Here is a 17,584-nt window from a genome sequence, read left to right on the forward strand (position 1 = left end):
AGTGTCAATGACTGAAGCATGTGGCCCAGTCCCCAAAAGCAGGTTATAACACCACCCATATCCATCAGTCAGTCAGTCAGCCTCCCTGTTGAGCTGTGTTCTGGAGCAAGCCAAAGCCTTGGGCATGTTGCACACATGTCTAGAGCCCCATGATGTAGGAGGAAGTTGATTCAGAGAAAGTGAGACTAGCCTTGGTGCTGTTTAAGTTTGAAAGGTCCTTGACTGGGTCCTCCATGTCCCAGAGGAGGGTTTAGTTTTGGTATCCAAGAAGAGGGGCCTTTTTTGAAAGAAGGTAGATCAGAGGAGAAGGTGGAGCTCAGCTCTCAGTAATTGTTTCTCTAAGTCCCAGAATGGGACTCTGAGGATCGCTATCCAAGTATGGGGAGTTGGGGTTTGGGAGCTTTCAAACTCTTGAGCCAGGAAGGCATATCAGATACTTTTAGAACATGTTATATCTTTTAGCCTATTTGAACCTGTATAGGATACTATTTACAAAATGCTCTGACCTAAAAGAATTATTGCCCTTTCTAAAATATCCATCTCAACCCAGGGCAGGGTTTAGGAGAGGGAGCACCCGGCTCAATTGGACTCTTTGGGTTCAAGCCGTTTGGTAACTCTAGAAGGGTCATAGCGTTTTTATCCTTGTTCTTTCACCTGAATAAAAATATTGCATGAAACTGAAAGAATTGCATGGAGTTTATCCTGACATTTTCAAACAAATTGAATTAAAAGTTTGAGAAGTTGGAGTTTGTTCAGTATTTCCCCCTTGCCACTTGCAAGCAAAAAACTATGTTTCTGGGAGGAAGTTAGGCACATTAAGAAGTTGCACTTCAACAACAACACAATAATAGTAGGGGATCTTAACACCCCACTTACAGCAATGGATAGATCATCCAGACAAAAAGTTAATAAAGAAATATTAGACTTAAATGAAAAACTGGACGAGATGGACCTAGTAGACATATACAGAGCACTCCACCCAAAAACAGCTGACTACACATTCTTCTCAAGCGCGCATGGAACATTCTCTAGGATAGACCATATGTTGGGAAACAAAGCAAACCTCAATAAATTTAAGAAGATTGAAATCATAACAAGCATCTTTTCAGACCATAAGGCTATGAAACTGGAAATGAACCAGGAAAAAAAAACTGGGAAAGTGACAAAGATGTGGAGATTAAACAACATGCTACTGAACAACCAATGGATCATTGATGAAATTAAAGGAGAAATCAAAAACTATCTGGAAACAAACGAAAATGATAACATGCCATATCAAACCATATGGGACGCAGCAAAAGCGGTCCTGAGAGGGAAACTCATAGCGATACAAGCCCACCTTAACAAACAAGAAAAAGCCCTAATAGGCAACCTTAAATTACACCTAACAGAACTAGAAAAAGAAGAACAAACAAAGCCCAAAGCCAGCAGAAGGAGAGAAATAATAAAAATCAGAGCAGAAATAAATGATATTGAGACCAAAAAAACAGTAGAAAGGATTAATGAAACAAAGAGTTGGTTCTTCGAGAAGATAAACAAAATAGACAAACCCTTAGCCAGGCTTACTAAGAAAAAAAGAGAAAAGGCTCAAGTAAATAAAATTAGAAATGAAAGAGGAGAAATTACAACGGATACCATGGAAATACAGAGGATTATAAGAGAATACTATGAGAAATTATATGCCAACAAATTGGACAATCTAGAAGAAATGGATAAATTCTTAGACTTATACAACCTCCCAAAATTGAACCAAGAAGAAATGGAGAATCTGAATAGACCAATAACAAGTAAAGAGATTGAAATAGTAATCAAAAACCTCCCAAAAAATAAAAGTCCAGGACCAGATGGCTTCTCCAGTGAATTTTACCAAACATTCAAAGAAGATTTAATACCCATCCTCCTCAAACTATTCCAAAAAATAGAGGAAGATGGAACACTTCCTGAATCATTCTATGAGGCCAACATCACCCTGATACCAAAACCAGACAAAGACAATACAAAGAAAGAAAATTACAGGCCAATATCGCTGATGAACATTGATGCAAAAATCCTCAACAAAATATTGGCAAACCGAATACAACAATATATTAAAAAGATCATACACCATGATCAAGTGGGATTTATACCAGAGACGCAGGGATGGTTCAACATCCGCAAATCAATCAACGTGATACATCACATCAACAAAACAAAGAATAAAAACCACATGATCGTCTCAATAGACGCAGAGAAGGCATTTGACAAGATACAACATCCATTTATGATAAAAACTCTCAATAAAATGGGAATAGAAGGCAAGTACCTCAACATAATAAAGGCCATATATGACAAACCCACAGCTAACATCATACTCAACGGGGAAAGACTGAAAGCCATTCCTCTGAGAACAGGAATGAGGCAGGGCTGCCCACTCTCACCACTCCTGTTCAACATAGTACTGGAGGTTTTGGCCAGAGCAATTAGGCAAGAAAAAGGAATAAAAGGATTCCAAATAGGTAACGAAGAAGTGAAACTCTCACTATTTGCAGATGACATGATTGTATATATAGAAAACCCTAAAGAATCTGTTGGAAAACTGTTAGAAACAATCAACAACTACAGCAAACTTGCAGGGTACAAAATCAATCTACAAAAATCAGTTGAATTTTATATGCTAATAATGAACTAACAGAAAGAGAGCTCAAAAAGATAATACCATTTACAATTGCATCAAAAAGAATAAAATACCTAGGAATAAATCTTACCAAGGAGGTGAAGGACCTATACAATGAGAACTACAAGACATTATTGAGGGAAATCCACGATGACATAAAGAAATGGAAAGATATCCCATGCACGTGGATTGGAAGAATAAACATAGTTAAAATGTCTATATTACCTAAAGCAATCTACAGATTCAATGCAATCCCAATCAGAATCCCAATGACATTCTTCACAGAAATAGAAAAAAGAATACTAAAATTTATATGGGGCAACAAAAGACCCCGAATAGCTAAAGAAATCCTAAAGAAAAAGAACAAAGCAGGAGGCATCACAATTCCTGACTTCAAAACATACTACAAAGCAATAGTAATCAAAACAGCATGGTACTGGTACAAAAACAGACACACAGATCAATGGAACAGAATTGAAAGCCCAGAAATAAAACCACACATATACGGACAGCTAATTTTCGACAAAGGTGCTAAGAACATGCAATGGAGAAAGGAAAGTCTCTTCAATAAATGGTGTTGGGAAAACTGGACAGCCACATGCAAAAGAATGAAAGTGGACCATGTGCTATCGCCATTCACAAAAATTAACTCAAAATGGATCAAAGACCTGAAGGTGAGACCTGAAACTATAAAACTCATAGAAGAAAATATAGGCAACACACTATTTGACATTGGTTTTAAAGGAATCTTTTCGGATGACATGCCTACCCAGACTAGGGAAACTAAAGAAAAAATAAACAAGTGGGACTTTATCAGATTAAAGAGCTTTTATAAGACAAATGAAACCAGAATCAAGATGAACAACCAACCAACCAGCTGGGAGAGAATATTTGCAAAACATACATCTGACAAGGGGTTGATCTCCATAATATATAAAGAACTCACACAATTGAACAACAAAAAAACAAACAACCCGATCAAAAAATGGGCAGAGGAAATGAACAGACACTTCTCCAAGGAAGATATACAGATGGCCAATAGGCACATGAAAAGATGCTCAACATCACTAATCATCAGGAAATGCAAATCAAAACAACACTAAGATACCACCTCACGCCCGTTAGAATGGCTATAATCACCAAGACAAAAAACAACAAATGTTGGAGAGGATGTGGAGAAACAGGAACCCTCATACACAGCTGGTGGGAATGCAAATTGGTGCAGCCTCTATGGAAAACGGTATGGAGATTCCTCAAAGAATTAAAAATAGAGATGCCCTATGATCCAGCCATCCCACTACTGGGAATCTATCCAACGAACCTGAAATCAACAATCCAAAGAGGCTTATGCACCCCTATGTTCAGTGCAGCATTATTCACCATAGCCAAGAAGTGGAAGCAACCTAAGTGTCCCTCGACTTACGATTGGATTAAGAAAATGTGGTATATATATACAATGGAATACTACTCAGCCATAAAAAAAGACAAAATCGTCCCATTTGCAACAACATGGATGGGCCTGGAGCGTATTATGTTAAGTGAAATAAGCCAGAAAGAGAAAGACAAACACTGTATGATCTCACTCATATGTGGAATATAAACCAACACATGGACAGAGAAAACTGGACTGTGGTTACCAGGGCAGTGGGGATGGGGGGTGGGCACAAGGGGTGAAGGGAGTCATATATGTGGTGATGGACAAACAAAAATGTACAACCCAAAATTTCACAATGTTAGAAACCATTAAAACATCAATAAAAAAAAAAAAGAAGAAGTTGCACTGATGTTTTCAATAGCAAGAGTAATAGTAATAATAATGAGGGGAAGAAGGAGGAGAAAAAATAGCAAATACTTGCATAAAACTATTATGTGCCAGGCACAGAGAGATGGAATAACTCACCAAAGGTCACACAGCTTGTCAGCACCCTGCCTCCTACTGCCACCTGCTGCCGTCCTGCCTCTCTGGCCCCCACCATGGACTTCAGTTGCCACTTGCTGTGAAGCCTTTGGACACAACGATGAGTCGCAGTTTCTGGGAGGCTGAGGTGAGGGTGGGAGGCTATAGGGCTGAAACGGACTCTGCTCTCTCGGATCACAGTGAGGTAAGGAATAAAGAGGTCAGGAATATCCTCTTGGCAACATTGCATGGTGAAAGAAACATGGGTTTCTAGAGCCAAACAGATCAGGGATAACATCCTGGCCCCTCAAAGAACCTCAGATTTTTATGTCTCTATTGTAGGCATAACAATATCCACCTTTGGGGGAGTTAGTGACAATGGAATGCCGTAACTCTATGTGAAGTGCCTGGCCCATAATAGCTACAATTACTCCAAGATTATCGCATCTCTGTTTGGGGTGTTATCTGAAATGACCATAACTGTTCTCTGGTGCCAAGGGAAACAGCAACTTCCATTCCTGGCACCAGATTCTACTCGGGCTCGCCACTATCCCATTCCTTCACCTTCCAGGGAAGAAGATACAGAGGGAAGAAGAGTGGAGAACAGGGGTCACTCCGAGGGTGATGGCTGGCAGCAGCAGTGGGTATGCACAGCCCCCAGGGAGTCCCAGACTCTCTTGGAGAGGCAGAGGTCAGCCAGGGATAGCAGCTGAGGCCTGAGATGACAACCAATGACTCTGTGTCACTGGGAGAGCCACACAGGTGCCAGGCAAGAATGGCTGGATGGACCTCCCTTCAGCATATGTGCCCAGAGTCACCAGTCCCCAGCCTAGTCAGTGCGAAGCAGTAATAGGCCAAGGTAGTCATGGATCAAATTTGAATATGGAAATTATTTTCCAACTCATTTTTCAAAGGCTGAATGTCTAAACCTAGACATCATTGAGTATGCAAATGATAAGGAGAAGGGGCATCAAGCTGTGCCAGTGGCCTTGTTAGATACTCGATACAGCAACTGTGCCATTATACTTACAGCAATCCACATGGAACTGAGTCTGTCCAGGGCAACTTTATAATCAGGATGGCTGAAGAGGCAGAATGCAGAGAGGCAGTGTGTGGGGCAGCCGTTACCCCCTACGGCCTTTTCGTGGAAGAACACTGGAGTGATATCTAGTGGTGGTTTTGTGGAAGGTATGATGTATTTCCCCCCTGGTGACATCAGTCCGTAATTTACTGAGAACACGCTTGTTCAAGCCAGTACAAGGGACAAAAAGAGGTTAAAATAATATAGTCCTTGCCTTCGAGTGCTTAAAGACACATCCAGAGACAGGAATTTGTATATCAAACTATAGCTAACATTTTAATATAATAGCCAAAGGGAGCAGCTGACCCACAAAATTATTACAGAAGATTAAATAGAGCTTTTTCTCTGGGCAGGGGTGACCAGGGCCAGCATCAGGGAAGTGATGAGGCCTGAGAAGGGCTGAGAGCATGCAGAGCATTTGAGAAACATGAGAGGCGCTGACACAGGGAAGACTGTGCTGCATGTCTGTCACACACGGGGCTTGAAAAAGCTCCATGCGACAAGTTAGAACAAAGAAGAACACTTTGAGAGTGAGGTAGATCTTTTTTTTTTTTTTTAAGTAAGGTAGGAATCTAAATGTTCTGTATAAAAAGACATATTTTACTTCAAAAGAAAAAAAGTAGAAGTAAAATTTTGTGCATAAAAAAATACCAAGAACAGTCAGAAGATGAATCTCAGAATCAGAACACTGTTTCAAGCATATCTGACAGATACAGGGTTACTATCATACGACACCAAGAGCTCCCTATGAATACATATGAAAGGAAGCACCTCAATAGAAAATGGGATGTGACTAGAGGGTAAAAGAGGAAAATCTAAATGGCTCACAAATGTGCAAAGGTGCCTAGCTCACCACAAGTTGAGGAGATGAAAATTAGAGCAATCAGATACCGTGTCTCATGCCTCGGATTGGCACATATTTAGTAGTGATAAAAAACCTAGTGCTGGTGAGAATGTGAGCAAGGAGCCCTTGTGCTTTGTTGACAGGAATTTCTATTGCCACAAACTTTTGGTAAAGTATTCTGACAACATCGAAAACATTTAAAAACATAAATATCCTTTTAGTGTGCTTTTTCATCACTGAGAATTGATGCTTTGGAAATACCAAGGTATATATTATGTATTTTGGTTAACTTTTTTTGAAATATCCTAAATATTTATCAATAGGGGTATGATTGAATAAATTGAGGAACATTCAGTGTTACGAACTACTATGCAGCTGTTAAAAGGAGTTAGATCCACCATCTTTTGAATTGGAAGAAAGCCCCTGATATATAATTAAGTGGGAAAAGCAAGTTGCAGAGGCATCTGTATATTACGATCTGATTTGGGAAAAACACATACATATACATACACACTCACACATATCCCCTTCTTTATATAGATGTATATGTATTTTGTATGAATATAGAAAATGGATGGCCACACACTGGAATGTTCACTTGGTTATAAGGGATGGTGGGGAGGGATGGATATAGAAAAAGATACAGAGCAAAATGAAGTACTGTCAAAACACTCAATCTTTGAAAATCTCAGAGCTCAGATGTGTAGCTTTAGGGGAGGAGATATGGGAGTGCCTTCTGTCCTCAAATTTCTGCTCTGTTAGGAGTCTCAGGCCTGTCCAGGGGCAGCCCCAGCACACTGCCAGGGTCAGCTGCCTGCGGAGACACCACTCTGGGCTGGAATGGGATGCAGATTCAGGCTGCCTCACAGAGACCCTGTCTGTTGCTTCAGTTTGCTCAGGGAAATTACATGTAGTTTTAAATTTTGCATTTTAAAAGTCAGATGAAGGCTTAAAATAAGCCCCAAGTATTTAGTGTGAGATCCAGATGTCATCTCAAGCAAGAAACAAAAATGCTTTGATTTTTGAAAAATAACCTTTGACGCCTAAAGAGGCTCTAATAAGTGCTTTTGTTCCAGGATCTTAAAAAATGACTTTCTGTGCAGATGAGAGAGGCAGCCCAGGGAGACTGATGTCCTTTGCTATCTGTACAAGGACTACAGCAGCACTCACAGCAGCCACGCCCTGCCTGCGCCCCCTCTCTCTTCTCCATGATGACACGTCCACTAAAGGGACAAACTCGGGGGCTTTCAGAAGGAACACTATCCCTGTGGTCTTTTTTTGTGTGTGGCCTTATCAGGGTGCTAATTGCTGCCAATTTCACTGGTGGTAATGAAGGAAATCTGTTAGCAGAAGCAAGACTTTGAAGTCTAAAATCACCAAAGATCAGTTCTCTAGAATTTTTGTAAGGGAAGGCTTATGGGATAATATGCTGTAGTTTTGTGAGGTGTAGACTTCCTTCTGAGGAGAAATTCCCAGCTGAACAGGTGTTCAGCTTGTACTGAGAGAACCAAACCAGAAACCCTAAAAATGACTCCATGTTTTTCTGAGAAAACTAAACAGAGATTGTTTTTTTTTTCTCTTGAGAAAGATGATTTCAGTCCTCAAGAGATCTTTTTAAATGTTAGTATGACAGAGAACTGTATTTTTTATAGACAGATGTTGTTGTTAAATGCGCTTGTGGTAATGATGTTTGTTTAGTGCTTATCTCTAAGGAATTCAGAGTGTTTTACAGACATTTTCTTCATTATTTCTTAAGGTTTTGCTTTTTTCTAATCATATTTTCATCTTGACTATGAATTTTTCATTCAGTTTTTCTCACTGGATTTTCTCTGATATATCTCCCTTGAGGCTCATTCCCGCTACTCTCTGCATTTCTAGTATTATGTACTCACACCAGTTCACACATCCTAGAAAAGCATTCAAGATTTTTCCTTTCAGTGTCTCAGGCTTCTCTTTCTCTATTTACTAGTCTTCGTTACTTCCTCCCCCTTTAAAGAAGAATTGCTTGAAACATGCCTTGTTCTACATAAATAGTCTCTGTTTTGAATAAATTTTAGTTGTTCACTTGTTTCTAACTGCCTTGCTCCATAAAAGATTTAAAATAACTAAACTTGTTCTTTAACATGAGCCCTGTGTATTGGCATTGTGAATCTAATATTCAGAGCAGAGATTTTTTTTCAAAAATGTTTTTCCTTTCAGTTCTCAAGGAATTTGTTAACTTTCTTTCTCACTGCAATTATCCTTGAAGAAACAATAAAAAAGAATCATGACTTTAAGACAAGTTAATCTTTTGTATGAACAAATAAGATACTTTCCTCTCTTCACAGCCACTATGAATACCTTTTCACTGGGCTCTAATTGGATGGAAGGGTAGTCGAGAGCCTCTGTCCTAAAGAGATCCTGGCATCATGAGATTATTTGGAAGACACTTGAGAAATTACTCCTTTTTTTTATGGATGTGGAAACTGAGGCTTAGAGAGTGTTAGAAATTTGTCCATGGTCACAGAAGCACTTAGGGACACGTTTGTAATTTAGTTTAAGAGACAAGACATCTGAAAAGTTAAAAAGTCACTAAATAAGGTAGTAAATAGCATTAAATAATGAATGATTTGGTTACTCTGGGCAGTGGTGAGCTGGTAAATGCTTAACAACTGGGGGCAGGAGTGGGCAGAGGAAGCCCTGATTTGTAGTGTTGAGCAATTTCATGGTGCCCACGGCCAATTTCAAGCTACGAACCTGACGCCATTGAACAATGAGTTGGGAAGAGATGAGTACAATCCAATTGGCCCTCGAGAGTAATAGAGATTATCTGGCTAGAGTAAGCAGGTCTTTAAGGAGGAGGAGAACTGAGCTACGCCGTTTCTCCTCACATATCAGACCTTTCAGCTGTGAAGGACTATCCTTGGTCTTCCCAGCGAGCAGCTGTAGGACTCTGTGACTTTGCTCTTGCTGTTGCCTCAACAGATAATGTACTCTTCACCTAATAAGCTATAACTTACATTTAAAGGCCCAGCTCAAAGATAAGGGTCTCTGTCAAGCTTTTCCCTGACCCTTTCAGAAATAATCACTTCTACTCTGAATCCCAGAGTACTTTATTTATACATTTTATTAGGGTGATTACCAAAGTGTAACTTGATATTATTGTCAACAGATAGTGTCTTTCCCCACTAGACTGTTCTTGGACGACAGACACTGTGTCTTACTCCTTCATTGTCAGAGAAGCAGAGCAGTATAGTGGGTAGGGGCCCGAGCTCAGAAGCTAGACTGCTCAGCTTCAGATCCTGACGCTGCACTCACTCACCATGAGACCATGGGTAGGTCATCAAACCCCTGTGTTCTCATCTGTAAAATGAGACATTAAATAATAGTCTCCACCTCAAAAGCTTGCTGTGATGATTAATGAGGTTATTAGATATGTACTAAGCTCTCAATAAATATTACCTGGTTTTGTTATCTCTAATACGTAGCCCAGTGCCTGACACAAAATTGACATGCAGTTGTTCTTGGTTGAATTGAATTGAAGTGAAGCAAGGATATGATCCAGCTAACTTGATAGGAAGTTGGGAAAAGGTGTGCTAGAGGGGACTGCATGAACAGATTATTGTTAGGGAAATTAGAAGGATCTAGTAAATGAAAATTAGTTGATCATAGACTTGTAGGATTAGAACCTAGTTTTCCAGCTGTGGTATGAGGAACACAGAGCAGAGTGGGATCATCCATGCCCTCCTCTCACCCCATGTGCTAGATGCTGTAAGTCTATAAATATAATATTTGTTATTGCAATAGCTTATGTAGACTGCTGTTAATTGAAATATTTCCTTTTCAGTACTGTGCAGTTGCTTTTTTAAAAATCTAAATCCTATACTTTAAGCAGAAATAGTGTTAAATTTCATTCCGTTTGGTTCAATCCATTATTCCAATTAATTCACATCCCTTCCACCCTTGATTCTGCAGTGCAGTTTATTTTCTATCCTTTCTAGCTTAGTGTTAGTTGCAGTTTTGAGAGCACAACTTCTGTTTTGTTTTCTGAAATACTATCCAGGTCACTTCTAAGAACAGAATCTCCTGACATCATGTCACTAGAGACCTGTTTCCATGTTGGCATTGATTCATTAAATAATCTTTTTATGGATATGGATTTTAAAGTCCTTTCAAATCTATCAAAGTATACAATAATCTATATTATATTCTGTCTTGTTCACAAGGGTGTCATGAAAAACTTTGCCAAAATGCTATGTCTGTAGCATTTTTGTTTCACAGATATAGTAAGTCTATCAGAAAAAAAAAAAATGCAGCGAGCTTGTTGAAACCTGTTCCTGATTAACCTATATTAGCTCCCAATACCAACAACTTCCTTTTCCAACTTGAACAAATGATTCATGTTTCAAAATAGTGAAGTTAGCTATATCAAGGTAGATTGGGCCATGCACAGACCTTGACTACCTAGGTGAGAAGTTTGGACACAATTTGAGGGCAGTGGGAGGTTGTTGAAATTCTTGAATAGGGATTATGTGACAAAGTGATGTTTTAAGAGCCATCTGTCAGCAGTGTCAACAGTGGACTCCAGGGGGAACCTTATGTGAGGTTCGAAGTTTCCAGCAAGAATCCCAGAATGGGCTGCTGGACTTCTGGACTAGGCTAGTAGCTATAAAGATGGGAGAGAATAAATTTGGATTTAAAAGAAGAAATTCCAAAGGAACTATTGGGGGAAGATGATAAGAGTGAAAAAATAAATTAAAATAGGTACTTTTGAGCTTTCCAACCTTTTTCAAATCATTGAACACACAGAAAATAAGAACAATTTGGCCACTAGGGTAGATAGGGCTGCTTGGAGATGGAGATGGAGGTGACCCAACATCATGGGCCCTCAGGGCAGGGTCTCCCCTCCCCCAAGCCCACCTCCTCCTAATCACTGGCAGAAGGCAATATCTCCACATGGCTGGGAAGCTATTTGGACATTTCTGCTTTAGAAATCAGTAGTCTTAGCAATATGAAGAAAAACAGACTTGCACCAAAATCAGGACCAACTATACAGAGAAGACTATACATACAAAGGAAAGCAAACATTTGGTTCAGTGTGTAATTCGAAATACAGAAGTGAAATATGGTTTATGTACTTGGAAGAAAACTAGCTTCAGGGTTAATGCCAAACAAGGTAGCCCAGGACACCAAGCCACTGTCCATGTTATAGTGATGCAATAAAATAAGGTCAGTGGCTGTACAGACCTAATTTGGGCATAGAAGTAGGCAGCACTTACTAGACAGGTTGGAAGGAGGTACAAACCACACCTAGGGAGGCACCGGGTAGAAATCTAAGTGTAGACAAAAGCTGAAACAAAGAAAGAGGGAATTTTGGTTTTGTATTAATATGGAAATCTAAGCCTATTTGCTTGAAAACTTAGTAAGTACTGTCATTTTTTTTGCTCCCTATTGATTTTTGTAGTTAATAAATTAAGTAGTTTTGTAGTCCTGGTGCCTCACCTGTGCTAATTTGCGTTGCTGTATGGAGGAAATTATAAATTAAGAAAATGCAGGAGATTGCAATCCATAATTCCTTGTGATAATTGAAGATGTTCCGTTATAGAAAATTAAAAGGTGTTTGCTCTTTCTTCAGTAAACTCAATGATAGAGTGAGAACAAGAACTCACCAACAAAGTCATGTAGATTCTATTATAAAAACAGGAATGAATGGCTCTTCTGAAGATAATGGAACCACACATTTCTTCTGATGATTGGCAGCAGGAGCACCATGTGCCTGATTCCAGGGGCACCCACCTTTCACATTAGAGTACGTGTGAATGGTGCTCTCTGAAGTTGGGACACACAGCCTGTGTGGCCATATGTGGCAGCTCACAGAGAGACCTATATGATTCATCCCAGGGCTGCCACCCAGCCCAGTAGGTACCTATCTGCTCAATCTCCCGTGGGGTTCATCACCAGCCCAACAGCACTCCTTTCTCTAGCCAAACTGTGTCCATATTCTTTAATCCTGGCTTATCATTTTATTCCAATTCAGATCTACCCAGTTCTGCACATGGCTTCCCACTGGACCTCTGTTACAAACCAAAACACATCCTTCTGGCTCATTGGCTTCAGTCATTCTGTTGACCTTTCCAAAGCTATTTGCTGCTCTCACTATCATGCTCCTTGTTACAGTTAAGTAGAAAAAACCGACAGCCACACAGGCAGGAAACTGGCATCCTCCCAGCACTTGGTACAGGCTTCAGTTTTAGTGCTTACCACAGCACTGTATACATTTGATTACATCTCTGACTCCTTCACTCAGTGTGAGCTTGATCAAGGGCAGAATGATGCTTCTTTGAGCTATGGGACTTAGCATGGTGCCCAGCACATAGTAGGTCCTCTTTTAATATTTGGTAAGTGGGTGAGTAAATGAATATGTTACCTTCCTTAGATTTGGACACAGTAGTCTCATTTTGAGCATATGGCTTAAAAAGTATTCTTCTCTCGCCTATGTACAATATCTGCATCTGTTTGCCTTTGCTTTACAGCTTCCTGGGTGATATTAGGACAGGCTGCTAAGGTGTCTCCCAGTGGTTTCTGAGTCTTTTGTTTACCCCTGTGCAGGTGGGGAAGTGGAAAGACAAGTCCCTGCAGATGAAGTACTACGTGTGGCCCCGAATGTGTCCTGAGACAGAAGAGCAGGAGGATGACCATCTGAGTATTGTAACCCTGGAGGAGGCCCCATTTGTCATTGTGGAAAGTGTGGACCCTCTGAGTGGAACCTGCATGAGGAACACAGTCCCCTGCCAAAAACGCATAGTCTCTGAGTACGGCACCTTTCCCAGTGGCTCTGGGTGGCATGGGATAGTTGGATTTAACCCGGCTGTTAGCACCTGGCTGGCCTGGGGCCTGAGGCATAGAATGAATTGGGCACCATGTCTGATTTTCATTTACTGTTGAGCAATGGAATTACTGGCATCCTTGTGGTCTGATGTCTGTTCTGTCTAGATCACCACCTTGGAGAATTACTGCTAACTATGCTAATGTTTCTTTGGCCTCGCCTGGTCTCAATGACCAGGACCTCAAGTTTATGGAGATTTAAGTTTATATTGGAGTTGAAATATGTTTTCTAGGGCCAGCATGTCCTGAAATTTTGAGACTTAAGCATTTTGGGGAATAGGTAAAACTAATCTATGTTGTTAGAAGTCAGGATAATGGTTCTTATTGGTGAGGGTAGAAAGTGCCTAGAAGAGAGAACAAGAGGCCTCTAAGGTGCTAATAACTTTTCTGTATCTGGATTTGGGTGCTGGTTAAATGGGTGGGTTCAGTGTGTGAAAATTATCCAACTGAACCCTTAGGATGTGCGCACTTTCCCAATGTATATTATACCTCAAAGGAGCATTAAAAATTGTGAGAAAACATGGTTCAGTGTGATGAGATAATGAGAGAATTGGAGTTCTGTGGTCTGATTTATCTCCTCACTCAGGTCTAATATGTATTGTACAGAACTGTGAAGGGGGCCTGATTTTGGGTTGGAGTTTTAACGGCAAAGGGTATTATTTTGCCTCTTGCATAAAGCCTTGTTTTTGTCTTTTGTTTCTTTAACTGGTTAGGAATAAAACAGATGAGGAGCCTGGTTACATTAAAAAATGCTGCAAGGGGTTCTGTATTGACATCCTTAAGAAAATTTCTAAATCTGTGAAGTTCACCTATGATCTTTACCTGGTTACCAATGGCAAGCATGGGAAGAAAATCAATGGAACTTGGAATGGTATGATAGGAGAGGTGAGTGTCAGGAATTAAGGGCCATCTCTATCTTTTATTTATTTTGTTTCATTTAAATATTAAAAAATGCTCATTTTACAAATTTTAGAAATATAGAATAGTAAAGAGAATTTACTGTTCCCACTACAGAAAACCACTGCAGGGCTGTATTTTCCTGGTGATGGCCCCTCACCTTCCTGAATGTTCTAATTGGAGCATTGCACCTTTCTCTCCAGGTGGTCATGAAGAGGGCGTATATGGCAGTGGGATCGCTCACCATCAATGAGGAACGATCCGAAGTGGTCGACTTCTCTGTGCCCTTCATAGAGACTGGCATCAGTGTCATGGTGTCACGCAGCAATGGGACCGTCTCACCATCTGCCTTCTTAGGTAAGTGATGTGCTTGCAGGTGTGAAGGAAATGGACATAAGGATGGGTAGATGGAATGAGGAACAAGTGAAGGAGCACATGGCTGTTCATCCAGGAGATGGTTTGCTAGGAGCTTAACTCAGCCAGGGATTTCACTTTGGGAATTTCAAAATTGATTATCCTCCAACATGAAAACAGAAGAATACCCCCTAAAAATAGGAAGGCATGATACCTATAAGAAAACAGTGCTGGACTGGTAATCAAGGGTCCTACTTAGTCCCATTCCTGCCACCTACTCATCATTTGACCTTGAGCAAATTTGCTCCATCCTGGGACTCAGTTTCCTCATCCATAGAAGAAGGCATTTCGACTAGCTAATCTGAGGCTGCTTCTTGCTTTAATAATTTCTAATTCTGGATATCTTTGAAATACCTATTTATTTTTAATTATCTTCAAGAATTGAGCTCAGTGCTACCAAAAAAGATTTTCTGTTTTCACATGAATTGTTTGAGGCTTTGCCAGATAAAGCTGATCTGATTCTTCCTCCCTCCCCACCCCATCCTTCCCCCTACCATTCTGTACTTCCCCACTCTCTAGCACCAGGTAAATGTCAAAAGCCTTAGATATGATATAAGACCGAGCGAGAGAAGGCCAAGATTTCAATTAGATGAGGTCTTTCATGAGCTCATACCCCATATTTTTTATAGGGGCTGTGAGAGCAAGGGGTTGGAAAATAAAATGTCACCTTGAAAACAGAAAACTGGGCTGGGAGACAGGAAGCCTGGTTTGGACGTAAACAAGCTGTAAGCCCTTGGACGAGTCACAATCTCTCTAAAGGACATGAACATTTTTTTCACGAGGATATTGTAATAGACAGTGACTAACATTTCTTTAAGCTCTATCTGTGGGAGAATTATTCAATTAATGCACTACAATGTAGAGTTGTAGTTTCCTTAGAATTTTTCTATAAATTACTCAGGTTTGTCAGCTAACCTTCTTACTCACAGTGAAGCAAATTCTGGCCCTGCCAAATTTATGTGAAATTTAGATAGCACACACTATATGCATTAATCCTCATAGCAGCTTTATGTATTTTGTTTGCTTTTTTCCTTTACAAGGATACTTGAAACATTAAGAGATACAAACAAAACTACATTCTGACTCCACCCCTGTCAGCATAGCGCTAACCTTAACTTCTGGACTGGAAGAGCCAGTGATGCATCAGTATAGTCCTACAATGACATAAATATGCCAGGCATGGTATGTGTGTGTGTGTGTGTGTGTGTGTGTGTGTGTGTGTGTGTGTGTGTGTGTTTGGAGGAAGAACAGTTAATTACAGGGGTAAGAGAAGCCAACATTTATTGAACACCTACTGTGTGGTGTGTCAGGCATTATTGTACATCCTTTGGTTATGTTATCTTACTGATACTATTATTATACCCATTTTATGCCTTAGAAAACTGAATCTTAGACATGTTAAGCAATTTTCCAGTACTCTCTCTGCTAGTAACTGGCAGATCCAGGATTCAAGCCCAGATGTGGCAGCCTTCCAAGCCTGTGTTCTAGTACACATGGGGCCATTTCAGAGCTCAACTCCTAAATCAGGAACCAGTGTGGAGGACAGAAACTAACAAGTGGTATCATACAATGAGAAAACACAGACTTTTGCTCTAGAGGACTCAGATTATAACCTGGCCTGGCCACTTTCTGAGTATAAACTTGGAAAGGACCTTGACCTCTGAGTCTTAGTTTACTCCTCTGTAAAACATATACGGTAATGCCATAATCAAAGGGTCATTACAAAGATTATATAAAATATGTGGTGAAGATAGTTTCTAAACTGTAAAGACTGATACAAATGTTTGTTGTATTTTGCATAGAGAAAGTTTGCCCTGGGCTCAGTGGGGGGGAAGAAAGCACAGGTATGATGCTTTTACTCAGTTATTCCCTAATCTTAGACAAAAGTGAGATCAGGGTAGGATTGCAATCACTGAGAGCCAAGGAGGAGAGGTTTTCTCCACTCTACCATGTAGAGGCTTTGAACTGTCCCATCTGCCCTGGCACCTCTGGCTGCCACTGAAATGTTTTCATTTTACAGTTGCTGTGTGCCTTATCAAGGTCCTTTTTAAATTGATTAAGTGATGACGTTATAATTCCCTTGAAAGTTCAAAAGTAAAGTAGGTTTCAAGTAAGAAAATATTTTCTAATTTCCAGTCAGTTTTTTCCCTTTTTCAACTTCATTTTTATTAACAATCTGGAAGATGGAAAAAAAACAGCATGTTAATTCACTTAGTTATGAGTTTACAATGTGATGTGATAGCTTAAAAGGCCAGAACTATTTTGAGACACAATTGAGGGAGCATGGTATCATGGGACAGAATAGCGATTGTCCCTTTTTGTAGGCCTTCAGAGAGATGGCTCCTGGAATATAGTGTTTAATTTCTGGATACCTCTAAGACAGAGAGATTTAGAGCAACAGGAAGAGATTGAGCACAAATGATTAAACAAATTAAAGAAAGCATGTGTAGAACATTCTTTCTGTTTTGCCTGGTCTTATCCCATCAACCCTGTCACCTGGTGATAGAGAATAGCTTGTGGTTGTTTTGTTAAGTACAGTGAAGCATGTTCCCTTGTCACCTGCTAAATTCCCACTGCTGTAGATACTGATATTCAATGTAGATGGATTTTTTTTTAACATTGACTTCTATTGTCACACCCTAATAATGTCTAATAAAACATACCACATCAAAGTGACTTGAAAAAAGTAAATCTAGGCTGGGAAGTTGAAGAGAAGTGAGGCAAGGGGGCAAGGGAGTTATTCATTGTATGTAATTATTACTGAACCAAATCAAGCCTGAAATAGTAAATGAGTCTGTTGAGAATGAGTTTTCCCGCAAGGCTCAGAAGCATTGGGGAAAGCTTTTCCAGGTCTCCACTGTGTGATGTGGCCATATAGATGAGAGCATATACCAAGAGCCAGTCCAATATGATTCATTTATTCCATATCCGAAC

The 17,584-nt window shown here is 40.0% G+C and overlaps 1 protein-coding gene across 1 annotated transcript in view; it reads left to right on the forward strand.

The window, feature by feature from the left end:
- The window catches only part of GRIN2B (glutamate ionotropic receptor NMDA type subunit 2B), a 278,160-nt gene that overhangs the window by 215,596 nt on the left and 44,980 nt on the right, over positions 1 to 17,584 (forward strand). Inside the window, exons 4-6 of the mRNA XM_058557590.1 lie at positions 13,064 to 13,266; positions 14,053 to 14,224; positions 14,440 to 14,593. Coding sequence (XP_058413573.1) covers positions 13,064 to 13,266; positions 14,053 to 14,224; positions 14,440 to 14,593 — 529 coding nt within the window. The remainder of the gene's footprint in view (positions 1 to 13,063; positions 13,267 to 14,052; positions 14,225 to 14,439; positions 14,594 to 17,584) is intronic.

This window comes from Diceros bicornis, chromosome 17 (assembly GCF_020826845.1).
Source record: "Diceros bicornis minor isolate mBicDic1 chromosome 17, mDicBic1.mat.cur, whole genome shotgun sequence".
NCBI classification, from domain to species: Eukaryota; Metazoa; Chordata; class Mammalia; order Perissodactyla; family Rhinocerotidae; genus Diceros; species Diceros bicornis.